The sequence below is a fragment of the Delphinapterus leucas genome, chromosome 7, assembly GCF_059928025.1.
Source record: "Delphinapterus leucas isolate spDelLeu-1000000601 "Yukka" chromosome 7, BTC_Dleu_Yukka2, whole genome shotgun sequence".
NCBI classification, from domain to species: Eukaryota; Metazoa; Chordata; class Mammalia; order Artiodactyla; family Monodontidae; genus Delphinapterus; species Delphinapterus leucas.
In genome coordinates this window covers 99,908,569-99,935,765 of record NC_143135.1, presented here as the reverse complement: position 1 = coordinate 99,935,765, position 27,197 = coordinate 99,908,569, and the positions used below count along the sequence as shown (strand labels likewise).

The 27,197-nt window shown below is 39.7% G+C and overlaps 2 protein-coding genes across 2 annotated transcripts; both read left to right on the top strand.

Moving 5' to 3' along the window:
* The first annotated feature begins 2,151 nt into the window (after positions 1-2,151).
* Positions 2,152-3,212, top strand: LOC111167441 (olfactory receptor 8B8-like). Its single transcript, XM_022560331.2, is given in 2 exon segments — positions 2,152-2,788; positions 2,790-3,212. Coding segments are annotated over 2 exon segments (750 nt in total). The 5' UTR covers positions 2,152-2,288; the 3' UTR covers positions 3,040-3,212.
* Positions 3,213-16,505: 13,293 nt separating this feature from the next.
* Positions 16,506-18,434, top strand: LOC111167469 (olfactory receptor 8B4-like). The gene is given in 3 exon segments (XM_022560379.2): positions 16,506-18,058; positions 18,060-18,277; positions 18,280-18,434. Coding segments are annotated over 3 exon segments (921 nt in total). The 5' UTR covers positions 16,506-17,432; the 3' UTR covers positions 18,357-18,434.
* The last annotated feature ends 8,763 nt before the right edge of the window (positions 18,435-27,197 follow it).

The window sequence follows — 27,197 nt, the reverse complement described above, 5'->3', positions numbered from 1 at the left end:
TGTATATACGTACCGCATCTTCTCTAACCATCCATCTGTTGATGGAAATTTAGGTTGCTTCCATGTCCTGGCTATTATAAATAGTGCTGCAACAAACATTGTGGCCCATGTATCTTTTCAATTTATGGTTTTCTCTGTATATATGCCCAGGAGTGGAACTGCTGGATCATACGGTAGCTCTATTTTTAGTTTTTTAAGGAATCTCCATACTGTTCTCCATAGTGGCTCTACCAATTTCATGTGCTTTTTGGCCATTTGTATGTCTTCTTTGGAGAAATGTCTATTTAGATCTTCCACCCATTTTTTTGATTGGGTTGCTTTTTTGATATTGAGCTGCATGAGTTGTTTGTATATTTTGGAGATTAATCTCTTGTTGGTCACTTTGTTTGCAAATATTTTCTTCCATTATGAGGGCTATCTTTTGGTTTTGTTTATGGTTTCTTTGCTGTGCAAAAGCTTTTAAGTTTAATTAGGTCCCATTTGTTTATTTTTGTTTTTGTTTTCATTACTCTAGGAGGTGGATCGAAATTATGTCAAAGAGTGTTCTGCCTATGTTTTCCTCTAAGAGTTTTATAGTGTCCAGCCTTACATTTAGGTCTTTAATCCATTTTGAGTTTATTTTTGTGTATGGTGTTAAGGAATGTTCTAATTTCATTCGTTTACATGTAGCTGTCCAGTTTTCCCAGCACCACTTATTGAACAGATGCATTTTATTTTTAATAAATAATTTTTTCTGGATCTTATTACTTTTTTTGCATATTTAGTCAGATATATTCTATCTTATCTTTTCCAAGAGAATGTCAGAGCCTTGAAGATAAGACTTTATACATTTAGTTATCTCCCACAGGGAGATATTAAATGCAATTGTTAAAAATACCAGATTTGGAGTTAGATGGACCTAGATTTCATATGACCTTTGTAACATTTAGTAAAATACTTCATCTCTAAAATTGGAGTGATAAAACTTAGTTCGTAGGATTTGGGGGAGAATTAAAATAAAGTATTATATGTAAAATGCTTTGGATCCTTGCATGCTGGGTTCAGCATACAACTGCTAGGAGAGGAAGACTGCTGGGTATACGTATATAATAAGTGCTCAATAAATGGTAAATTATTATTTTTTTCATTTCACTGAGTAGCTGTTAACTGAACAAATAATGTTTCTAAAACCCCATTCAAATATTATCCAGGGTATAAGCAAAAGTTCCTTCTTTTTAGAGTTAATTTTTAGGGCTGTGGCCCCGGGGGACCTCTGGCTTTCTACTTCTAATCAGGTCCCTAGATCTCTAAAACCAGAATAAAACTGCTCAGTCTCCTGTCACCGCCTGACACTGATTACAGGTGAGGATGCTGTCTCCCTTCTGCAAGCTGGAAAAAAGCCTTGGGGCAAAGCCTCAATCAGATATCAAGTTCCTCAGTTCAGAAAGAATTCGAAGGCAGTCCAAGTTCTGATCTCCCAAATAGAACAGGGACTAAAGGGGCCACACTTAGTTCCTTCACCTGTGTTAGCACCAGAGCCATTTGTCTGTCTGAACAATCGAGGGCAAGAGTTGGACCGACAGGGACAGGGCTAAAGCTGCAGACTGAAAGAGGTGAGTGACGGCATTTGGGCTGAACTTTTCCTAAGTCCCCACCCTCAGGTAGTAAAGGTTTTGGGAAGGACCACCTTCCTTTTCTGGTCTGCCCAAGTTGACCACGAGGTGGACACTCTAGCACAGCTGGGCTGGCTCCATCCTCTCAGAGGACTCTTCCCAGAGACTGACCCCAGTTACTGTAAACTTGAGCAGACACTGGAGTTGGAATGACACAATAAATGGACTGAAGTAAAGATCCGGGAGACTCCTCAGTGCATCCTTGGGTCCCTTCTTCCCAGCAGCAGTGGCCCTCCTCTTGGAGGCAGATCCGTCCCCCGATGGTGCTTCAGAGGCAGAATCACTAGGGGGTCATGGGAACAGACCCATAGCTTCTGGAAAGGCCTTTCTGCTGAAGTCCAAAATATCCAAGTGTGGATCTAATTCTAAAGAACTGGGAGGTGACAGGGAGGGCAGCAGTGCTCTCTCCCCCTCTCCCTCTAAGTGACTCTTTTCCCTTGTTCCCACAGAGTGCCTTAAATAAGAGCAGTAGCTGAGAACTCTTCTGTGACGGAGTTTATCCTCGAAGGCTTAACCAACCATCAGGAGCTCCAGATCCCCCTCTTCTTCCTGTTTCTAGGTTTCTACGTGGTCACTGTGGTGGGGATCCTGAGCTTGATAACCCTGACTGGACTCAACTCTCACCTGCACACCCCCATGTACTTTTTCCTTTATAATTTGTCCTTCATAGATTTCTGCTATTCCACTGTTATCACTCCCAAAATGCTGATGAGTTTTGTCTCAACGAAGAACATCATCTCCTATGCAGGGTGTATGACTCAGCTCTTCTTCTTTACCTTCTTTGCTGTCTCTGAGTCCTTCATCCTGTCAGCGATGGCATATGACTGCTATGTCACCATCTGTAACCCACCGGTGTACACGGCCACCATGTCTCCCCAGGTCTGCTTACCGATTTTGCTGGGTGTCTACGTGATGGGGTTTGTTAGGGCCATGGCCCACACAGCATGCATGGGGAGACTGACCTTCTGTGCCAACAATCTTGTTGACCACTTCAGGTGTGACATCCTTCCCCATCTTGAGCGCTCTTGCACCAGCACATATGTAAATGAGCCGGTAGTTTTTGTTGTTGTGGGTATTGATATTGGTGTGTCCACAGCTACCATCTTCATTTCTTATGCCCTCATCCTCTCCAGTATCCTCCACCGAGGGCAGGTCCAAAGCCTTCAGCACCTGTGGCTCCCACATAATTGCGGTTTCTCTTTTCTTTGGGTCAGGGGCGTTCATGTACCTCAAACCATCTTCTCTTTTACCCATGAACCTGGGGAAAGTGTCCTCCTTGTTCTATACCATTGTGGTGCCCATACTCAACCCATTAATCTATAGCCTGAGGAATAAGGACATCAAAATTGCCATGAAGAAAACTTTGAGCAAAAAATCATTCTCCTGAGAAAGAGGCAATGCTTAGGAAAGGGACATTTTTCCTTCCATAGATGATTCAAGTTCCACTGGTTACATGGAGGAAATTTTTACTTTTTCTCAAACAAGTTTGTCCTTCCCATTTTAAGAGCCCTTTAAATTAAGACTCTTAAAACTAGAGGATACTCACATTTAGTGGACGTTTAGGATCATTTAGTTAAGTTCTATCATATTTCTGAGAATAGATACAGGCTTATGTACCTTCACCAAGGTTCATTAGTTATGCAATTACTCAGCAGGGGAACTGTGACTAGAATCCAGGCTCTTGATTTCTAATACGATTTCCTTCCATTGCTGTTCACTTTCTTCCTCCCTCAGCCCTGGAAGGTTTCATTTCAAATGTGAGCTGGTCTAGGACATGAAAGTCTGGTTCTGTCTACAGAAATTTCAGGCAACTTTTCAAGGGCTAATTTTAAATATCACATTTTTGCATGAAGGTAGGAGGTATAACATTTTGTTGAGATGGTCTTGGCTAAATGACCAGACAAATTCTTGAAGAATTTTGCAGAGTGTGTGGGGGAAGTGTGCTAGGACCTGGAGAGCAGCAAGCATGGTACCTCCTGAGACAGTGATGTGGAGCTTCTGGGACTTGGACTTTAAGGGATTTGGCCAGGCTGGGTGGAAGACCTCAGAGAACATGTCAAAGTTACGAAGGACAGGCTTTGGGAATTATTTCAAACACAGTCATTTCCCTGTTTTCAAGTCGTGCTTTTAAAGCAAGAGTAGAGAAGGCTGCCACTCAGGGTGGTCAGCTAAGGATCTGGAGACTATTTCAGAACCATAGAAAACCTAGTGTTGTAAGTCAGTAATCCGGTCAGCACCACACAGCAGCCCGTCACAGAGGGAACGGCCACTGACTGTGACGGTACCGCTTCTGTTTGCTGTGTGCCTCTCCAGATTAACTTGCTGCCCTTTGTACTTTACTCCAAGCCCCGGGAGGATCCTGTCAATGGGCTCCCTGGCCCCTGGTTTCTGGTTGGGTTGGCATCAGCAGACGAAATCAGAAGGTGAGAGGAGCATGATATTTGTGATATTTATTTCCTGGAATTCCTTCCAGCTGGGCTACAGTGTCAGGAACTGAATGCCCTGTTTCCTACCTGGTTACAGTAAATGCTCCCTCCTTTGTCTCTTCATGCCAAGGGGTGGCAATGTCTCCTGGCTGTTGCTAGTCTTGGGAGCTCGATCATCCCTTTGTGGTTTCTCTCAATCACCTTTCTCTTTAAACCCCTACAAATAGTTCCCTTGTTGTCTTTTTCAATCATTTTGTTTCAGTGGATCATCTGTTTTCTGCGGGGACCCTAGCTGACACAACTTCCAGTAAAGGGTGGAAGAGTTGTACAGCTTAAGTTTGTAGACCCACAGCCTAACGGTACTATGTAAAGGGAGGCAGGGTTGCCTTTTGTTTTAAAAGAAAATTGTAAGTGGTAAATATTTTTTTGGTGAAGCAACAATATGTGAAATGCTGTGAAAATAGCTTTGACTTATGAGAGTCTCTTTAGGAAAAGTCTCTTCTATTTGGAAAAATGAAGTGTGGATGGATATACAGTTTTGCCCTTTGGACTGTACAGATCAATAAGGGTGAGTTCAAAAGAATGAGAGTGGAGTGAGAGAACTGTGCTTTAGACAGCATAGAAAAGACGGATGGACAGTATGGAATCTGGATGACTGGGACGGGGAGGAGAGTAGCATAAAGACCTAGAAAAAGTATAGACTAGGGAATTGGAGGGTAGAATCAAATTTGAACCCTCGCTTTTACTCAGTAGCTATGTGACCTTCACCAAGTTTCCTGATGTCTCTGAGCAAATGTTTTCACAGGATTATTAAGAAAATTAAATGGCAAGTGCTCAGCAAATTTAATCTCCATTCCTGCTAGATCTTCTCCTCCTAGTGTCAGCACTTCCACTAATTTATTGTGTGACCTTGGGACAACTGCTTCATCTTTCTGGGCTCATGCTTGCTTATATGAAAAATGATTATGCTCTATCATTATTTCTACAATCTATTTACTATATATGTTTATTTGTATATTAAATGGGCAGTACATGTTCATGATAATTAAAATTATTACCAAAAAATAATCAGTGAAAGGACGTCCACTTCACTCCAATTTTCTGGTCCTTTTGTACCCTCCCTCGGGTCCATCACTGTTGCTTATTATATATTTATAGACAGTCTTTGCACGTATAGTATACGGTACCTGCACATACATACACACAATGTTGCCTTTGTTTTCAAAGTCTATGAGCAGTTGCTTTAAACTGATGAAAATTAATTAGAAGAGGAGGGAATAAGGAATTATTATTGGATAAATAAATTAACAGAAAAGCAGATAAAATGTATATGAAGGGTCATGGGTAGCCCAAAAGAGGGAGAGAGAAAGGAACACTGTGAAAACAAGGAAGCACCAGCCCTGGTTACAAAAGTGTGTGCCCCAAGACAGAGCTCACAGCAAGAATGTTTTTTCTGATCTCTTGCCTCCAATTTGATTTTCATACTTGTGTAAAATTCTACCATATGGATGTATTATATACAATGGGCATTTTCTACTGCTGTATACTATTTTAATATTTCCAAATTATTAATAATGCTTGATTAACAACATTCAATAAATCTTTGAGTCTCCCCCCACCCTATCAGAATATATTCCTAGACAAGGAATTACTGAATTATACAAGATTTCTTGAATTTTATTGCAAAATCCCTTCTTGAAAGTTTACCTCAACTTGCAGTCTCACTACCAGCGTAAACACATCTGGACTGTCTACTCTGGCCAGACTCTGTACTGGTTAAGGGCGGCACTCATGAAAATTGATCACCTTTAATTTTGGTGGTGGTGGTGTTTGTATTATTGTCTCTTCCTTTTACATCTTTTTTTTTTCTCTACTTCATAAACTACTTGTGGTATCAGGATGGGTAAGAAAAGAAGGAGCAAAACTGAAAATGTGTTCTCCATCCTTCTTTTCCTTCCTTATATACTCCTTTTATTTCTTAAATGGCTCTTTCTTGGCTTAATCATATTGCTGGTAATCCTTTTAATTCTAGGAAGGGAACGTACTCTGGAGCCTTTATGTCTGTGATAATCTATTGTGAGGTGTCTTTCTGGAATATCTTTCTCCTACCCCCCACCCCCGTTCGTTTCTGCACATCTGCTCTGTGCTCCCACAGCAGAACACTGCAGTCAATTTATCAAGTGCTGGTCACAATGTAGGGTCCTTGCTCACTTTCTTTTCTGTAACCACCCCTACCACAAATAAGACTGTAGGTTTTGTGTGAGCAGAGACCCTGGTGTCCATTTTGAGACAGTCCCACACCAAGCACAGTGCCCGGCACATGCAGAGTGGGGATTTAACAAATATATGTTGGATGCAAGATTGGAGCATCTAGCAGTTTTAGCAGCTGACAGAACAGGGGCCTCCCTGTTTTGTCTTCTGGCAACACATTCTTCTCTTCCAGCACACAGATAAACACATGCTTGGCCCCTAACGTCCCATCACTGATGCCTTGATTGTACTATTCTTATGTTTAGTCCTGATCCCCAATTTTAGGCACATGCCACCTGGCGTCTGTAGCAGGAGCCAGACCCTATCATGATTTGTAAACCACAACTTTACACTTCTCTTAAGAGTAAAATGTACTGTGTTATATAAATGTATTGTGTTATATAAAATGTATTGTATTATAGTAAACTCTAAATCACTATCCAATTGAACATAGGGCTTTGAGGGAAATTTTATAAAATACCAACAGTTGGGCATTCATTTTGTACTCCCCATTTTAACTAATATCCCAGAGACAACATACTGAAGAAAAATTTGTACAATAAAGAAGTCAATCGTTCATGACACTCCCAAATGGGGTATGACACTCCCATTTCCCCCAGAGTAACAGAGACTATAAAGTCGAGTGATTGTGTTCAAAAGATAAATACACTTGGAAAAAAGTCACCAAGACCACAATCTGGTTCTTCTTTGCTGACCTTGCAAAGCACCATTTCCTCAGAGCAAAGCTTCCTTTTTCTTTACTCACACAAATGAATATATTCTATGTCCTCTCAGAATTGCTTCTGGGGACATTTGATAAAACAAGAGTTTTTGAAACTTTGCAAGTTCCTTAGTAATTTATTGGGGAAGGTTACCACTTTTTCCTTTGTAATTAGAAGTAAATTGTGGGGAGACATTTTGAAACTATGAAACGTCATGTTCCTTTTCAATCTTTCGCACCCTAGTTTTAGCATCCATTGATGGTGCTTGCCTGAATCTATTACTCTGATGGTTGTAAAATGGGGCCTGTCTAACTCCATCAAACCTTTGTTATTTGTTAGCCTGCATTTTCTCAGGAAGAACCTTTATTTCTTCTATATTTATTCATTCATTCATTTATATCATTGTGGACTCATACATTCTAATTTTATCTGAGTTATGATTCATTAGTGTCATTATTTACTTTGATGCTCAATTTGTCCACGATTTGTCCAGTGTGACCCTCCTCACACTGGATCTTATGTCTTTTTAATATACCTCCATTAGATTTTGAGCACTTTATTACTTTCTGGCAAAACAATCAGGCTCATCCTGTACTTTCCCTGCCCCAGCACTGGTTCTACATAAAGACAAATGGTGTTTAAATATGAGATACGACTATTAGGTGAAATGAGCTGTATTTAATGTAATTCTGCAAGCAGGTATTTAATGGGAGAATATTCGTGTTTGTAAAGTACTCATTTATATGTTTGCTCTTTGAGGATACCTGTCTATGTATAAGTGAGACTTGCTTTCTGTCAATAGGCCAATGCTCTGTGTTCCAAACCCGATGATTCCGAAGTGTCACTTCTCACCACTTTTTACCTGCTCACATGACAGTTTCCTAGGTTCCCATCAGTGACTTGTGAGACTACATGAAAGGAAGAATTAGGCCTTGAGCAGGAGGAAAAAAGCCCCGAGATGCTTGTCCACACATTTGGCTGTAGATGCCATTCAGTCTGGCCTCCTTAAAGATATGACTCCTTGTCCCATTTGCCTCCTTCATTCATGTATCTTGCAATGACTGTGATCTGAGAATGAAGGTGGACAATATTTTCACATTCAAGGAACTCATGTTCTTCAAACAGTAATAATAATATTTTATATGAGTTCTCATTTAGTCTTCCCTACAACTGTATGAGATAATTCTCTCTGCTTTATAGATGGGTAAACTGAGGCTTAAAGACGTTAAGGAACTTGCCTAAGATTGAATAAATAGTAAGCGGTGGAGTAAAGAACTGAATTTAGACTGTCTGACTCTGGTGTCCACACTCCTACCACTCACTGCCTTCCAGAGGCTCAATCTGCATGTGTAAGAAATAGTGATGCACGTATATGCATCTCGTGCCAAGACCAAGGTCTTGCTGCCTTTGAGCTGAACAAGTCCATAATTCACTCTCATTTGAAAACAATTTGCCAAAAACAAATGTCAAGGGAGACACACTAAAGACTCTTCTCCTTACTCACTGCACTGATCTACTAGGGTCAGTAATATAAACGTGTGAGACCTCCTGGACTAATATGGATTATGGATTATGAAGTAATATATTCAGAAAATGTTTATTTGAGGTTATATTCCCAACCTCAGCTAGGTGATCTAACACAAGCTGAGAGCTTAATGCCTGACAGATACAGAAGGTGCTAAATAAATGTTGAATGAACCCTTAGTGAGATCTTAAAATACTAAATTATACAGTGTTTTGTTTTTAATTTTTTTAATAATTCTTCTTAAATTTGCAAAAGCAATGCTTGAGTGTTGTAAGAATATATAAATTTATAGGTAAGCAAAAGATTAAAAAATCTATGATCTTGCCACCTAGAGATAACTAACTACTCTTAGGATTTGGGTGTATATTTTTTCAGAATATTTGTGTGTGTGTAGTCGTGATGGCTTAAATTGGTTTGCAAAGACAATACACACATAAACATATACAAACACACAAAAACAGATGTGATCATATTATGTATGATTTTATAACTATTTTTCATCCTGTAACACATTGTAAGCAGCCTCTGTGTGATTAAATATATATGAAAATCATGATTTTTAACAGCTGTACTCATTATATTTGAAGCTGTAAGGTCAGTGGAATGATGTGAAACGTTTCTGTTGGCTGCACAGAAGGACAACATTGTTTCCTTCTTTTCAAAGAACTTTTTAACAGTGATGTGTTCATCTGAGGATCCTAAATTCCTTTTCTAAGAGTAGCTTTCTCTTTCATTTATTCTCATGTGTGACATTCTGCACATCCCTCCCACCACCTTAGTTCAGGTTTCCTGGTCTCCAGCCCCATCCTTCTCCTTCGCCCTTTACCAAAATTCAAAGACAAGTCTGGAGATGTCAAGGCTCTCCCATTTTGCTCACCATCAACAAAGTGAAGTCCAAACCTGGTGCTAACCACTTTGGGCTCCAAATGCGATTCTAGCTTCATTTATGCTTTACTTTCCCTAGTGGGGGAGAAGCTTCTATGTCCCAGGCAGGTAAATGAAGAAGCAACCCTTTCTCTTCCCCCTTATTCTCCCCACTTCACGCCAAAGGAGAGGATGGTTTATAGCAGGGGTCCCCAACCCCCGGGCCACGGACCACCAGCGGTCAGTGGCCTCTTAGGAACCGGGCTGCACAGCAGGAAGTGAGTGGTGCACGAGCAAAGTTTCACCTGACGCTCCCCATCGCTGGCATTACCGCCTGAACCATCCCCTCCATCGCTCGCATTACTGCCTGAACCATCGCCTGAACCATCCCCTCCATCGCTGGCATTACCGCCTGAACCATCCCCTCCATCGCTCGCATTACTGCCTGAACCATCACCTGAACCATCCCCTCCATCGCTGGCATTACCGCCTGAACCATCCCCTCCATCGCTGGCATTACCGCCTGAACCATCCCCTACATCGCTGACATTACCGCCTGAAGCATCCCCTCCATCGCTGACATTACCGCCTGAACCATCCCCTCCATCGCTCGCATTACCGCCTGAACCATCCCTTCCATCGCTCGCATTACCTCCTGAACCATCCCCTCCATCACTGGCATTACTGCCTGAACTATCCCCCACATCGCTCACATTACCGCCTGAACCGTATCCCCATACCCCCCCCCAACCCTCCACCCCAGCCCCGTCTGTGGAAAAACTGTCTTCCATGAAACTGGTCCCTGGTGCCAAAAAGGTTGGGGACCGCTGGTTTATAGGACTGATCAGAAATTGGGAGAGTTAACTTATAATGTGGCTTAGTGTGGCCCAGCGCCCTTCCTAGAGCCCGTCTCATTTCTAGTCAGGACAGGCACATTCTCAGGATCTCCACTCATCTGTTCCATCGGCAACTCTGTTTCTTTGTCGAGAACACCAACAGTTGTCCAGCTCAGTTTAGACCTGGATTCATAAATTTAGTCTATGGTGTGCAATGAGGGAGCTATAGGGTCCTTGGATGTAGATGTACAACCAAGCTGGGTCTTCCAATCAGCAATAAAGCTGGCATTTTTTTCCCCTGTCTGACTTCTGTATCTAATTTCTCAATTGATTCTGGACTCATAGAGGGAAGAAGGATATAATTTACTATCATCATTAATCTACCCCAGCTACCTCCCACCCCTCTCTGCCATGTATACGATTCAAGTCTGTGTCATTTTCCATTCCCCAAATTTGCAGCGCTTCCCCTCCCCCCGCATATGACCTTTAATATTGCCTTTTGTGATTCCCTTTGCCCAGAACATCCTCCTGATATTCTCTGCTGGTAAACTTCTACTTATCATTCAAGACTAATAGCAATGCATTTTTAAAACCACATCATAAAGCAGACTGTGTGTTTCCATAGTAACAATGTAATAATTGGAGACTGTTTCCAAATAAAGATCTGTTGCAAAATCAAAGATACACTTTCCATAATACTATATAAATGATTTTTTTTTTTTTTTTGCGGTACGCGGGCTTCTCACTGTTGTGGCCTCTCCCATTGTGGAGCACAGGCTCCGGACGCGCAGGCTCAGCGGCCATGGCTCATGGGCCCAGCCGCTCCGCGGCATGTGGGATCTTCCCGGACTGGGGCACGAACCTGTGTCCCCTGCATCGGCAGGCGGACTCTCAACCACTGTGCCACCAGGGAAGCCCTATATAAATGACTTTTAAGAGTAAATTATTTTCCAAGTTTTACAAGGTGCGCAGAAAGCTATTCCATGTATTGATTTTATAAGGAATTGCAAAGACAGAGAAGTGTATACAGAGCCCATGAAAAACAGAACCTTATAATAACAATGACCAATATAAACACACACTAGCAATTTAATCATTAATAAAAATAATTTTTGTGTCATTAGCTTTCTTAGATGTTAAACATAATCCTTATTATTATTTGTTGTTGTTGTTATGGCCCACAGAGCATTAAAAAAGCTGGTCAGACAATTAATCAAATGCATTTCTGTTTAGCTAGAAAAGCAGCTTATTAAAGAAAAGAAGAGTCATTGGAGAATTGAAGGTTTAAAAAACTTTGTGTAGGAGTATGAAGAATGGTCTCCAGAATCTGGAATGTGTGTTCACTTTATCCTCTAAACCACAACCACACAACAGTTCCCTGGAAGGGAAAAATCATTCAAAATAAAGAAAATCTCTGAGAGTTTGTTACACCCTTTTAAGAAGGTGATTTTGGCGGGTGTGTCTGCCTTCATCACAGGGATGTGAGAAAGCTGCTCCACAGCCTGGAATGCTTTCCCTGAATCCACTCCCCACCCACATTCCCCTTAATCTCCAGTCCCTATTCTACCAGCCAGCGTTCTTGACTGCAGACAGCAGACATTGATTCTGGTTAACTTCTTCAAAAAAGGGAGTTGTCAAGAAATGGGGTGGTTCACAGAATCTTAGAACAGACTGAGGAGCCAGTTTCTGGAGTCAGGCAGCAACCAGGGGAAGCCAGGTGGTGGAATCACAGCCAAGTTACACCTCAGAACCATCTGGTTAGGCTGAGCTGGCTGCTCCTGCTGGCACCAGCAACACCTGATGTTTGTTATTGACTGATGGATTTTTTTTTTCTTTCCTTGAAATATAAGTTGTTCTTGTTTCTTGTGTCACTTGCCCCAGACTCAGAGACCTGCATGGGAACATCTGAGCTGAGCTCAGGTCTTATGTTCTCTGGAGAGATTTCACGGAAAGAGGCCAAGTCCTGGCTCCATCCAAGGCTCACACAAGGGCGGATTCCCAAATGCAGAAGGAGTGCCAATGCTGAACAGTCACAAACAAACAACTATTTTTATCCCTACTTACTTTTTGGTTTTAAACCTGAATTTCACTTCCTCAGGGAGGCCTTCCCTGACCCTCCATTAAATGGGTTCATAGCACCCCATAACTTCTTCCTGGCACACTTACTGTATTTCTAATTGATTATTAGAAGTATCTGTTTATTCTAGGTTTCTCCATACAAATTACATGTTTGAAAGAACAGGGACTATGTACGTCTGTTTCCGCTGTTGCTTTATTTTTAGTGCAAAACACAGGGCCTAGAATGTGATAAATGCTCTCTATATATCTGTCGGACCTTCTTTACTTCTACATTGCTTGGGTTATATTTCTAAATGATATTTATTTCCCCATCCCCCTAGCTGATGTTGACTTCTGGATAATTTCTCCTCTCCAAGTTACTTATTTTCTCTTTACCTGTGTCTAATAGGCTGTTTAACATATTCATAGAGTTGCTAATTTTAACAATCATGCTTTTATTTCTAAAAGTACTATTTAAGGGAATTCCCTGGTTCAGGAACTAAGATCCCACAAGCTGCGCAGTGTGGCAAATAAATAAATAAAGTTCTATTTGAGTCTTTAAAAAAATATGCCTTGTCAATTTTGTTTTTTCCTTCATTATACTTTCAATTTGTTTTTTTTTTCCTTTGAATACATCAAGTACATTTTTTTTGTATTCTGTCCCTGATAAGCCTAATAGTTTTGCAGGTCTGGTTGTATAGATTGTGATTTTTCATTTATGGTGATTCTCATCCTGGTGGCTTATTTTGTGTTTGTTTAGTGGTTTTCATTAAGAGCTTATGATCCTTGGATATTTATCTGGGGAAAGTCTTTGATATCTTGATTTAAACTGTATTTTTCCAAGAAGGATTTTTTTTTTGGTTATATATGTAATATGAATTTTCCACCTAAAACACAGAGGTGGTTAGAACTTTTCAGGGGATACTTTATCTCTTTTTCTGCCCTTCTAGAGCCAAGGCCAAGACAGATACATATCTGTGCCCTATTCCTGTGTGAGCTTTTCTCTTCCTCTAGTTAAGCCATGGAAGATGTTTCCCTTTGGGGATCTAGTATTATGCATCAATAGGTTCCAAACTCCCAACCTGCTTGATTCCCAGGCTTTATCTCTTCTGTCCTGCATAGGCAACCCAATTAAACTCTGACTCTGGGCCACAGGGCATCTACTAGTTCCCCAAGGGCAAACCCCAGGTTCAGTGTTTGTGCACCCCTCTGGATTATTACTTCCTTATTTTTTCTCTTTTTCTCTCATAGGAATTCACTTAGTTTCTGCCAGTTCAAAAATTAACAAGTAGATGATTTTTATATTTTATTCTAAATTCTTGGTTTTGTTATATCAGGAGAGATTTTTCTGAATATAAAGTTTGCAAGATTGCTGGAAATAGCTAACCTTAATACTTATTGGATGATGAATAAATGAATACACTGACTTCTACTCTAATGAACAGAGATAATTCTTTCTTACTCTTCCATTGCTGGGTCATTGCTACACATCTGCTAACCTGTTATTTAAGAGGGGGAAGTGCAGTGGGTAAGAAATTATGTACTAGAAAGAAATAACTATTTTCTTCACAAAAATAAACCTCAAAAACATCATCTAAATATGGAACTGGAAAAAGATTTCTCTGAGTAGTGAGGGGGAATCAGACCAAGTAATCCTGACCTGTACTAGAAACTGTCCTGGTCCCTAGAGGGCTTCTGCTCTCCCTCAACATTGGATAAACTGCCATAAACTTTCTGCTTTGTGGTGTTTTTGGAGACAAAGCCAGAGTGTTCCAATATGACTGAGATGCTGGGGATGACAAAAGAGGAATACGAGTACAGAGAGAGAGAGAGAGGGAGGGAGAAAGGAAGGGAGGGAGAAAGAGAGAAGGAGGGGGGAAGGGGGAGAGAGAGAGAGAAAGGGAAAGCTGTATTCTTTCATGACTGAGTCACAAAGCATCACTTCTATCATACTCTTGGTTTAAGAAATCCCAAGTCCCTGCCTAGATGCAAGGTTAGAAAGCACAGACACCATCTCTTTATGGGAGGAGTGTTAGTTTCATTGTACCAAGAGCATGTGGGATGTAAGATGCATGTATGTATGTATGTGTATGTGTGTGCTGGAATGGACATCTTTGGAAAGAATAATCTGCCACACATGCACATTGTCTAGTTGTTATAAACATAATCATAGAAAACATCCAGCATAATGCCAGGTGCTCTGCAGTTGCTCCATATGCATTAATTCCTTTTCCTCTTGATTTCCTCCCTTTTATATGAGAAACAAAAGGGGGTTTTAAGAGAAATAAGATAGATGAGAAATAAAAAAGGGACTTTTGCATGTGTTATCATACTGAAAGTTGGTAGGTTAGTAAATCTCCATTTTATAAATTAGGGAATTATGCCTCAAAGGTGTTTAGTAATTTTAGTGTTAAAGTAATTCCGCAGGATGATTTATTAAGATATTCATTTGTTTTTGTTCTCCATTTATGTTTTAAGTAAACTTTTAATTGAAGGGTAACATAAGAACATAGTTTGATGAATTTTCACAAACTGAACACATCCATGTAACCAGCACCCCTGTCAGAAACAGGACATTGTCAGCAATCCTGAAGCACCCTTTATAGACCTTTCCAGTCACTAGCCCCCAACTGACCAACCATGAATAACTGCTATCTGACTTCTAACATCAAAGATTAGTTTCCTTGCCTTTGAACTTCATATAAATAGAATCATAAAGTATGCCTTCTTTTGTCTGTGGCTTCTTTTGTTCCATAATAGGTTTGTGACGTTTATCTGTTTAACTTTCATGAAACTTTTTGGCACGTTTTTAGGGTATACATGTGTATACTTATTTTTATTTGGTATACATCTAGGAGTATAACTGCTGGGTCAAAATGTATGTATATGTCCAAGTTTGTTAAATACTACTAATCAATGTATTGTACCATATACAGCAATATACAACAATATTATACCATGGTACCAATGACTGCAATATAGAATTGTACCAATGTTTTATTCCTTGTTCCTATGTAATTCTTCTCCCCCATTCCCCTTCCACATACTTCAGGCAGGTAACTACGGTTTTAACTTCATTTGCTTTAGGGTTTTTTGCTAGGTATAAATCAGAAGCAGCCCGAAGTTAATGCCTTCCCACTTTTAAGCCAAAATCTACTGATGAGATAGTGCTGGTTGGCCAGGAAGAGTAGGTTCAGGGAAGGAGAACTCTCAAGGGAAGGAGGGTGAAGGACAGAGAGACTCCCTTGGTCAGAAAGTGGATAGAAGTCAGTGGGTCTAGGAGACAGCAGGAGCCAGAGGACCTGAATAGCTGCTTATGCTCTTTTTAGTAGGGTGACCATGTAATTTGTTATCCAAATCCAGACACTTTTGAGAGTGAGAAGGTTTGCTATTAATAATTATACAGGGATAATGGATGTAAATCAGGACTGTTCCAAGCAATCTGGGATTATTTTAGGCAGCTTCAGTGGAAACTTACAAATGTAGTTGCTCACATATCTTTGAATATTTCTTAGAATATTCATGTAGCAGATCACATGGAGAACAATTTTGTCATCTGAAGGATGACAGGATTAAAACCTTTAGGTACATCTCCTGTTAATACCTTAGCCTGCACACATCCATCGAGTAACTTTGTAAAGGGGCGTGTGTGTGTGTGTGTGTGTGTGTGTGCTTCTATGCATATGTGATGTGATATTTTAATCTCCTCATATATAGTAAAAGCTGGCCTATGGCCCTTAGTAGAGCTGAGGGTAGGTGGTGTTTGGGGCGGGGGGTGTCTCCACTCTTCTGAGCAGCTCATGGTGCTAGAAACATTTTGTCTGAGGTGCTTTCCATATCACCTACAAGTCTGACCTAACTTTTTTTTTGTCCTATTCTCAAAACTCCCTTTGAAAATTTAGAAATAGTGGCTGAAATTAGTTTGGGATCATCCTCTCTTAATGTCAAGTGTAAGTGCCAAGCTTTAATGAAGGATAGGAAAACTGAGGGTCCCCCCTCCAATTCAACACTAAACAACATGAAGTCCTTGGAAATGATGAGAAGTTTGAGTAGAACACCTGAGTCCCAAGATGCTAGGTAAACTTCATCATCCAGGCTGTAAACAATTTCTTCCCTGTAGGGACACATCTCTGAGAAATTCCCAGGGGGTTGAAACTGTACCTAATCAGATCCCTGAGATCATCAAGTAGCATAAAGTTCTTCATGATATGCCAGCTGGGGTGCTGGTGAAAATGAGTGTTGCTGTTTTTTTTCTCCTAAAGTTGATGTATATACCATCTGGGAAAATCCACAAACAGAAATCTTGGTCTGTTCCTAGAGCACCTTGGAGACTGGGGTCTGTAAAAGCTCTGATTCTCAGCACCAACGGAATCAGAAGAGTTAAAACTTGAGGCTGTCTTCTTTATGCACTAACACCATTTTCTCCTTTGAGATAATGGAAAAAGAGATTGCATAGGGCCCAGGACTTTGGGGGGCAAGGAGGAGGAAGGTGAATGTCTGACTCCCATTTTTCCTGATGGCTTTCTTTTAAACTCACAAATAAGGGGTCTGGGATGTATTGAGCCCTTCCCTACTCTTAACACTGACTCTGGTGTAAAATGCAGTGAAGGGACTGAGAGGAGGAAGGTAGAAGGTGCAAACAGAGGGGACACTCTTGGCTTTCTCCCCATGGCGGGAACCCCGTATCTAGTTGGGAGAGGGAGGCAGGATGAATGGAGACAATGGCGACAGGAGAGCTCCTGTCTCTGAGCCTGAGGCAGTGGGCTCGGGTTGTTCTCCTGCTGGCTCTTGGAAGGTCTTTCTGAGAGCCGCTGGGCGGCCGATTCAGGGGCTCCATCCCCTCATCTCCCAGGTGGGGACAGAACTCTTGCTGCCCATGCTAACAGACTCTAGCTTGGATTCACGATCAACCCAGGGGAGCTGAGATATAGTCACAGACACATTGTCAATAGCTTGGGGGGGGGCATAGATGAGAGAAGAAAGGCACAAAGCCATGCACTGGCTCATCTTCTAGACCTTTCTTCCATCAGCCATGCTTGTGCCTATAACCAGTCTATGTATTTTGCCCCTTGTTTCCACAGACAGCTCCCCAGAAGAGAATGGCTCTGAGAAACAGCTCCTCAGTGACTGAGTCTATCCTTGTGGGATTATCAGAACAATTAGAGCTGCAGCTCCCCCGCTTCCTACTATTCTTAGGGATCTATGTGTTTACTGTGGTGGGCAACTTGGGCTTGATCACCTTAACTGGGCTGAATTCTAGCCTTCACATTCCTATGTACTTTTTCCTCTTCAACTTGTCTTTTATAGATCTCTGTTTTTCCTGTGTGTTTACCCCCCAAATGCTGAATGATTTTGTGTCAGAAAACTTCATTTCTTATGCGGGATGCATGACTCAACTATTTTTCTTCTGTTTCTTTGTCAATTCTGAGTGCGGTGTGTTGGTATCGATGGCTTATGTTTGCTATGTAGCTATCTGCAATCCTCTGCTGTACATGGTCACCGCGTCGCCTCATGTCTGTTCTCTGATGATGTTCGGTTCGTATGTGATAGGGTTTTCTGGGGCCATGGCCCACACCAGAAGCATACTGAGACTGACCTTCCATGATTCCAACATCGTTGGACATTACCTGTGTGAAGCCCTCCCCCTCTTGCAGCTCTCCCGCACCAGCGTCCACATCAATGAGCTGGTGTTTTTGATTGTTGTTGGCGTGGTCATCACAATACCCCTTATCAGTATATTCATCTCACGCTTTGACTCTCTCCAGTATCCTCCGTATTCCTTCCACTGAGGGCAGGTCCAAAGCCTTTAGCACATGTGGCTCCCAAGTTGCTGTGACTCTGTTCTTTGGGTCAGGGGCATTCACCTATTTGAAAACCTCTCTTCCTGGATCTATGGACCACAGTAAATTTGCCTCAGTCTTCTACACCAGTGTGGTTCCCATGCTTACCCTCTGATCTACAGTTTGAGGAATAAGGATGTTAAAATTGCTCTGAGAAAAACCCTGGAGAGAGTGCTCTTCTGATGGTTCTGTTTGCATCAGTTATGTACCGGTAAGCATCATACTCAAGAATCTTTTTATCTACAGGTGTAAGAATTTTAATCTTTTTTCCTTAAGGGGGGTGTTCTCTCTACTTAAAAAAATCACACATCCCTTGCTTATACTTTTTTTGAGGTTTATACTGGTTCACTGTATGCAATTTAGCATCTATTAAGTGCCTATTATTTACTGGACTCTATACTAGGTCCAAGAGATGAGCAAGATGAGGCTCTATGCCTTCCATCCTTTTCTTGGTAGGCTAAATGGGTTTGTCCAAGCAACTTTTCTGGCTGGGAGATGGGGCAGGTGGTGGTATGAAGGTCCAGGAGAGTGAATTTATTTTTTTCTTCAGTTATGGGAGCAGGCTTACCAAAGATGAAAGGTAGATATACCTTGGGCCATAGGTAAGGTAAGTCTCCCAACTCTTAGAGAGGTTGCTTGGCTAGGAAGATTGTAAATCATCCCTTTCATATGCATCCATGTACACACAAGAGAAAGCCTCACTTAAGAGTTCTCTACATGGCCTGAAACGTAAAGATAAGTCAAACCTAAAATCTTTCTTTTCAAAGTTTCAAAACTCTTAGGCCATGGATTGGTAACCATGGGGTAGGTAGTTTATAACTGAGCCAAATTCTTGGGCCCTGGGCTCTAAGGCTGAAAGCAAAAGAATAAGGGAGAAATTCCATGGATTTACAAGGTTATGTTAACTGCTACCTCTATCCTGCCTGAGATACTGTGCATATTATAGGCATTTAGGAGAATTCTTTTATTATTTACAATAGATTTAGATATTACTGTCTCTGAGACTGTGTGTATGTATGTGTGTGTGTATTATAGTTAACTATTAGAGAATCAGGAAGAAAGAGGAGTCACATTACACTTTCCACTTGCAGGAAGCCTTGGAAGCAATCCTGATCTTGAGTGCCAAAGACTGCTCCGTACTACTCTGTTGAAGATTCTGCTATTCTATAATGGATAGCTCAGATTTTGAGGAGTACACCCTCATAAACTTCCCTGTGTGTTGGCAGGAAAGTGAACTTAGGGCCAAACCAACCCACATGGAAAGACGGGAGAATGGAGACTCATGGTGGGGTCAGAAGAATGGGACCCTTTCTGTGTAAAGACTAGAACTTGGGGTGTCCATGAGATCATCTGTAAAGAGCATTTGGTACTTTTGGATACCGAAGAGTCATATAAAGTACTCAGTCTATATATTTTGCTTTGCTTATATTTTTCCAACTCACCCATAAAATTGGAGAGCTGCACAGTGTATATTGGTATGAGAAACGAGGAAACAAGAGGTGTAAGACCTTTCTCACATTTATCTCTCTGCTGACACTTGTTAGAAGTGGCAGCATCGTACTGAGAAGAAAGGTAGTTCAAGTGTTCCAGGTCATGGTCAGAAGCAAGGCATCCTGAGATACAGCCGAGAACAGCACAGAGAAGCACCGGCAGCAAGGAACTGACTAAGGAGGAAACGTGCAATAAAACTTATTTTCTCCAAATATGCTAAAGGGGGGGCGTTTGTGAAGGTAGAAAAATCCAATACTTGGATTCTATCTGGATTATGATAAAAATGATACTTAACCTTTATTGAGCACTCTATGTCTGGGCACTGTTTAAGGTGCCTGACATATATTAACTCACTTACTGCAATTGTGTTAATGCCATGCAGAACCCACTGCTAGTCAGTCCTCTGGACTTAGCTGAACTCTACCCTCCAGAGGACTATCTAGGTCTAGGCATGTGGAGACCTGGGGATATTAGTAAGAGTCAAGAATAAGGAACAATAAGGATAAATATAATTTGATATGCATAAAGGAAAAAATTACCATTAGTATAAATGAGTGGAAATAAGGGACAAAGCAAAACCATAAGGATGTGAGTGGAAAGGAATAATTATGAAATAAGTTCATTAAAGCCTAAGAATAACTTTATTTACATTCATCCCATATTGGCATTGGGGTAACTAGAGGTGAAAGCATAAGTATGACTTAATGAGACACGGGCTTGGAACCCTTTGTCACTGAAGATCTGAAATGACAAAAACTCAGAGGCTCTTTTCCTGGTTCTTGTAATAGCCAGTAAGAGCCATTTATTTCTCCCACATAAAAGACAACATTTCATAAATTATGAAGCCATTCACCTCTCTCACAAACTAAGGATGGGTCATCCTTAGTTGACCCATACCCTTCTAGGTTGGTGTTGAGAAGCTGCTGGTTCATAAATGGTCAACAAATAGGGACAGGTTTGGGGGCTTCTGCTTTACAGTAAGTGAAAAACATGATTTGACGCTCTGTGTCAGATGTCCTAAAGTGGGTCCCTCTGCCACAACAGCAACATTCTGTCACCTCATGACATCAGGACATTTTGACTTTCAGCAAGTGAAATTTTCTCTCTAGGAAGCATTATTAAAGTCAGGATTCCTCTGGGTTCAGTCTTTGGTCTACTTCTCCTTTTGGCTCTTCCTGGGACGCCTTTCCAGCTCCCACGGCTCCAACAACCACATGTTTGACTCCTAAATCCATGACTCTAATTTGGATCTACGTTTATAACCTACAATTAGTTATAACTAGAAATATGAAAGTATCGTCAGATACCAAACAGAATTATGTAATAATTTGGTGGTGACGTAGTTTTGGAGAAAAGAATAAACTACTCTTGATAAACTACAATAAACTACACATTCTCCTACATTCTAAACAGGTAGGAGAACACAGAGGTAAGTGACAGACACCAAGTCCGCGAAGAACTTTCCAGTGGAGCTTGGGAGTGAAAGGCACTGCTCTAGGCTGTGGGGCAGTGATGCCTGTTCAGTGCTAAGCCTTAGCCCACATGTTAGATCGACAAACATCGCCCTCTCTCCCCTCACACTTCCATAAACGAAATCCGTCATTTACTAAATGCTGCAGCTGCTGCTAACGTAAGTGTGACTGCAGTGGCTTAAACACATGAAGGTCCATTTTTCTCCAACATAAAAGGCATCTAGAAGTAGAGAGTCCAGGGCTGACATGGCAGAGTCACCAAGAACTCAGTGTCTCTCTCTTTCTTCTCTTCTCAGCAGTGACTTCATTCTCGTGGATGCATCATGGCTTCCATATGGCTGCTAGACCTCATATGGTTTTGTCCACAGTCCAACCAGCAAGAAGACAAAGGGGCAAAGGAGGGCAAAGGGTGCTTTGCCTATTCAATGAGTGACTTTCACTGACATCTCACTAGCCACCCCTACTTTCAAGGGAGACTGGGAAACTTGGCATTCAACTTCAGAAAATTGCCATCCAGGAAAAACTTTAGGATTTTGTTATTAATTAAGAAAGAGTAAATGGCTATTGGGTAGGCAATCAGCAATGTGTACCAAAGGACAGAATTGGTTCCACTTGCCAGGAGGGAGCAGTTCAGAAGTGAGCACCTTCCATCCCTATTATGGCTTCCTTACTTAGTTATACTTGGTTTCAAGTGTAAGGGAGGGAGAGAGAGAGAGTTATTAATATTGCTATATCTCTCACATTACAGTTATCTTTGTCTTTTTAGTATAAAGGGACTTCTGGTAATTGAAGCTCTTATTTTCTTATGCTTTGAGACGCTCCCTCTTGATTTGTAGGTGTTTATTAGAAATGGTAGGAGAGAAAAATAAACTTTCCTCTATCCATCTTAGGTTCATTGACTAGGGCCCTAAAATTAGAATGATGAAAGAGAGATTAACAAGAGAAAAACAAACAGAAGTGTATTAACATGCGTGGTGTACATACACACAGGAGTACTCAGGGATGAGTAACTCCAAGGGGTGGCTAGAACTTGGGCTTAAATAGCATCTTAACAAAGAATAAATTTGTAGAGAAGTTACAAGATAGAGGGAAAGGGTTTTGAGCTTCTGGGGTGGTAAATTGTGGGAAAGTAAATATATGGGGAAAACGAATGGAGGATAAGGTCTAATTAGTAATGTTTTTTAATGTAGGTTCTGCTGGTGAGGTCTCTGGGTTTAGAATGGTCTAGAGTTGTCTCCAGTGATTAACTTCTGTCCCTAACTTCTGTCCCTTCTGGTAGAGAAGAGAGAGGAACACCTCTACACATTTATGTGCTGGTTTTAGGTAAATAGGGAGAGATTTTCTTATATCTACTTTTTCTAAATAGACTTCAGTTCAAAATCCTTATACCAGCATGGTATATTTTGGGTAGCATATACTCTGCTGCCATTAGGAACCATACCAAGAACAAAGTTACTGAGGGCACACAAAAATGCAATTCAAGGGCTTCCCTGGTGGCACAGTGGTTAAGAATCCGCCTGCCAATGCAGGGGACACGGGTTTGAGCCCTGGTCGGGGAAGACCCCACATGCTGCGGAGCAACTGAGCCTGTGCGCCACAACTACTGAGCCTGCGCTCTAGAGCCCGCAAACCACAACTACTGAAGCCTGTGTACCTAGCGCCCGTGCTCTGCAAGAAGAGAAGCCACCGCAATGAGAAGCCCGCGTACCACAACGAAGAGTAGCTCCCACTCACCACAACTAGAGAAAGCCTGCATGCAGCAATGAAGACCCAACACAGCCAAAAAAAAAAAAAAAAATTACATAAATAAATTTATTTTAAAAATGCAACTTAAATAGGGCCACAGACAGCGGGGCTCATTGACAGCTAACAGAGAAATATGACAAGAAAAATTAGGCTAGGAAATCCATAATTTCACAGAACAGCAAGAAGACTTGCTTATCTTTTAAGATTCACCCAACCATTTATGGGTTCAACAGATATTCACTAAATTCTCACTAAGTCACAGGTGAAGAGTTCAAGATTTCACTTAATGGGATCATTAGGACTTCAAACTGTCTTTTTTCCATTAATATGTACAACCACATGCCCTAATTAATAAATAAGCTGAGGAGGGTTTGATTGATACTACTTTCTGAAAACTGAGAATCCGAATTAGGACATTTGCCTACTTAGAACAATTTGACATCTCCTTGGAGGAGGGACAAGAGTATTTACAAGCTGACAATTAATAAAAGACTAAGTATATTTAATAGTGTAAAATAGACACTAAGGAAGAATTATTTTTGGCTAAAACTTGATGGTGGAGAAAAGGGAGCAGAGAGGATAAGAAGAGGAAATGTATTAGTTGTATCATTAAATTATAGTGATAATAGACCCAGTAAGCGTATTTTATAAAGTTATTATAAAAGCATGCACCATTACAAAAATACAACCCAAAATTTCACACACATAAGGAGGAAGAAAGGCAAATCACGTAGTTAGTGACATAAAATAATGTAAATATAAAATGAGAAGTCATAACATAAAATACTATGATAGAACTAAAGCAAACATATATAAATAAATGTAAAAGCCCTAACCTCTTTATTAGTTAAAAAAGGATTAGGCTGGATCATAAAGCAAAATACAAATCCATGTTACATACAAAAACCTATCTAAAACCAAGTGATTCAGAAAGATTGATAATAAAATAGTGGCCAAAGACATACTAAGTAAATGCAAACAAATGAACAAGTATCAATAATATGGGTATCAACTAGAATGGAAGTCAGGCCAAAACTGTTAAGCAAGAAAACTATAATGTTACAGGGTAAATTTTACAATGTATATGTGAGCGTTGTGACTCTCTATGCCCTAAATAGTAAAACAGCAGGACCTATAAGAAGACAAAAACACACTAACGGAAGGAAACTTTAAATTACCTTTCTGAGTTCATGATAAAACAAGGTTACTGAAAACACAGAAAAAGACATAGAAAATCCTGTCTAAATATAAGAATCAGAAAAATATAATTTATATATATCATTTACATGATATACTGTATATAAATCATCTGTATGTGTGTGTGTGTGTGTGTGTGTGTGTCTAGCTCTGTTTCCTAGAAACTAGAAACACATCTTCTTATTAAGAGGTCAAGACAGTCACATAAATTGAATAGCTATTAGGTCATAAAAGCAAACCTCAATAAATGTTATATATTAGAAATAGCACAATGTCATCTGATCTGTGTAACAAAACTAAAACTTAATTACATAAGTAATTAAGAAAAAAGTCCTCTATTATCTAAATAATAAAAACTAACTTTAAAGGTACTTACACGTGAGAGAAAACTGCAAAATTACAAAACATCTAGAAAATGGATATGAAAATGCAACATTTCACAACTCATGGGATTTGTGTACTGCTAAAGCAGAAATATAACATATAACCTTAAATACTGTATCAATAGGGAGAACAATGAAAATAAATTAAGCACTTAATAAATCAGGAAAAAACATAATAAAACCAAGAAAATGAAAACAGAGGGTAGGAATTAATAAAGTTAAAATAAAAAATACTGAATTAGAAAACAGAAAATAGTAGAATTAATAAATAAATAGATCAACTACTATCTATTCTAAACTCAGAAAAAAAAGGAAGGGGAACAAATACTAAATTTAAGAAATATGGGAGAATTAGAAATGGAGGAAATAAAAAACTTCAAACTACTTTGTTTTGCTCTATTCAAATGAATTAAAAAGCCTGGATGAAATAGTCCATTTTCTAGGAAAATGTGATTCAGTAAAACTAATGCTGTAACATGTAGAAAACCTAAAGAGTCCAATTCCATAAAATAAAGTTGTCAAGAGTTATATACCAGTCCCAAATGGTTCCACAGAAGAATTCTACCAAAGAACAAATAATTCCAATACTATTTAAACTGATCTAAAGCCTAAAAAAAGAAGAAAAACTCCAAAATTATTTTTATGAGATAAGTATAACACTGATGCCAAAATCCACAAGATTGCATACAAAAAAGGACCAACCTCATTTATGAAATCAATACAAAAATCCTAAATAAAATATTAGCAGATATTTCAGCAGCAGAAAAAAACAGTAGCTCATCATATCTAAGTAGGGTTTATTACATGGCTGCATGGATGGTTCAATATTAGGAAATCTACTAATATAATTTATTTATTAATAGGGCTAAAGAGAAAATCATATGATCATCTCCATAGATGCTGAGAAGACATCAATTCATCATACAATTGTGACTAAATTCACCTTATAAAATAGGTCTTGATAGAGCCAGTTTGAAGTTTGGATCTCTCTCTCTCTCTCTCTCTCTCTCTCTCTCTCTCTCTCTCAGCTAGAACTAAAAACCCTATTGGACTTATTCCATTTACTTTTATTTCTAGCTATATATAACGCTCATCAAACTGCCTGCCCTCTTTGGACTAAATTCACAGAGACATTTCATTTGTCATATTTCTTTCCTGGCCCTGAGTAACTCATGCTATATTAGGTAAAATGTAACATTTCACTGTCTTATTCGTTTGTATTTATAGCTCCTTTTATTTTCTAGCTGTTTCCAAGTTCTGGACAAATATTCTGGGTTTCACAATTTTAAGAGCAAAAACCACAGTATATTGTCCTTAGCTAAGGGCCAAAGGGCTATCTGCAGCATGAAGTTTCTTTGTTTTCTTAACTGTGCAAAACAGCTCCCTAGTGCAAATGAAGATCTTTTATTCCTCTTTGAAAAAGGAAAGAAATGTGGCAGAGAAACTTCCTAGCAGTGGATTGTACCTTTCCATGCAACTCCCACTTGCCTTTAGCTTCTTAGAAGGTAGAAATAATGTGTATTCTCCTGGCTATCATCTTTTATAGAGGAGTAAACTGAATTCCAGAGTTAAGAATCTGCTGAAGGTCACGAGAATGTGGTAGATCCTATTTTTAAACTCCACTTTATTGGACTCCAACTCCTACGCTTTTTTGCACAAATACACATCGCTTTCTAGAAAGGAATGTAAAGAAATAGGAATATGAAATAGAGAAATATGAGAGGAACAGAGAGCGTGACAATCTGGAGAAATGGTTGCAAATCAGCATGAAAGAGAGGATGGACACAGTGTTGGTGCCCCAAATCCCTGTGAGTGAGATATAGTTTACTTTGGTTTAAGAGTCCAAAATAGACACTTGCACATATTCTTAAAAAGTTTGTCTCCAGGGCTGGATGAAGAAAGCCAGCTACAAGGGAACACTTAACCTTGCTTTGTTCTCAACAATAACTCTAACGAGACTGGAGAATGGATCAACCTCATTCTGGGAATAGGTCAGAATCTTTAGGGACACTGTGTATAGTTAAAAAAAAAATTATTGTCACATGATTTTGTATATTTGAAAGTAAATTAAGTACAAATAATGTCATAATGCAATTTAGTGATATAAAATACTCTGGTGAGAATACCTAAAAGAATTTATCTTCTTAACACCACTTATTCTAAAGAATGGCAAATAAAATTACTCCTTGGAGGTATATATCAGAGCCTTGGGATTTGTAAAATTTAAATTTTTATCAAATGGTTTTAAGATGGTTAAACACACTGTTTTATAGGAATAAATTTAGATCATAAGTTATATTGGTGAGCATTTAAAACTAGATTTTATGTTCATGACACTTTTTATAAATATACATTATATAATCACTAACTTATAAAATCTTTCTTTCACTCAACTTTTTATTGTATTCCTACGATATTCCAGGTTTGGGGGAGAGAGCAGTAAACAACACAAAACAAAAAATACTCGGAGTTTAGATTCAACTTATTTGTTAAATTGGAATAATTAGTTTATATTTGTGTATGTTATTTATATTGTGATTACCATGTCTCATCCATTCTTTCTTCACCACATAACGTAGTAAGCATCCAATAAGATTTGCAAATTGAATATATTCAACCTGCTTAATTTAAATTTTGCTCTAAAACACATCTTTTTTTAAAGTTTATGTGTTTTAACAATGAATTGAAAATTTTATATAATGAGTTATGTAAAATCTCTGGTTATACATTTACGG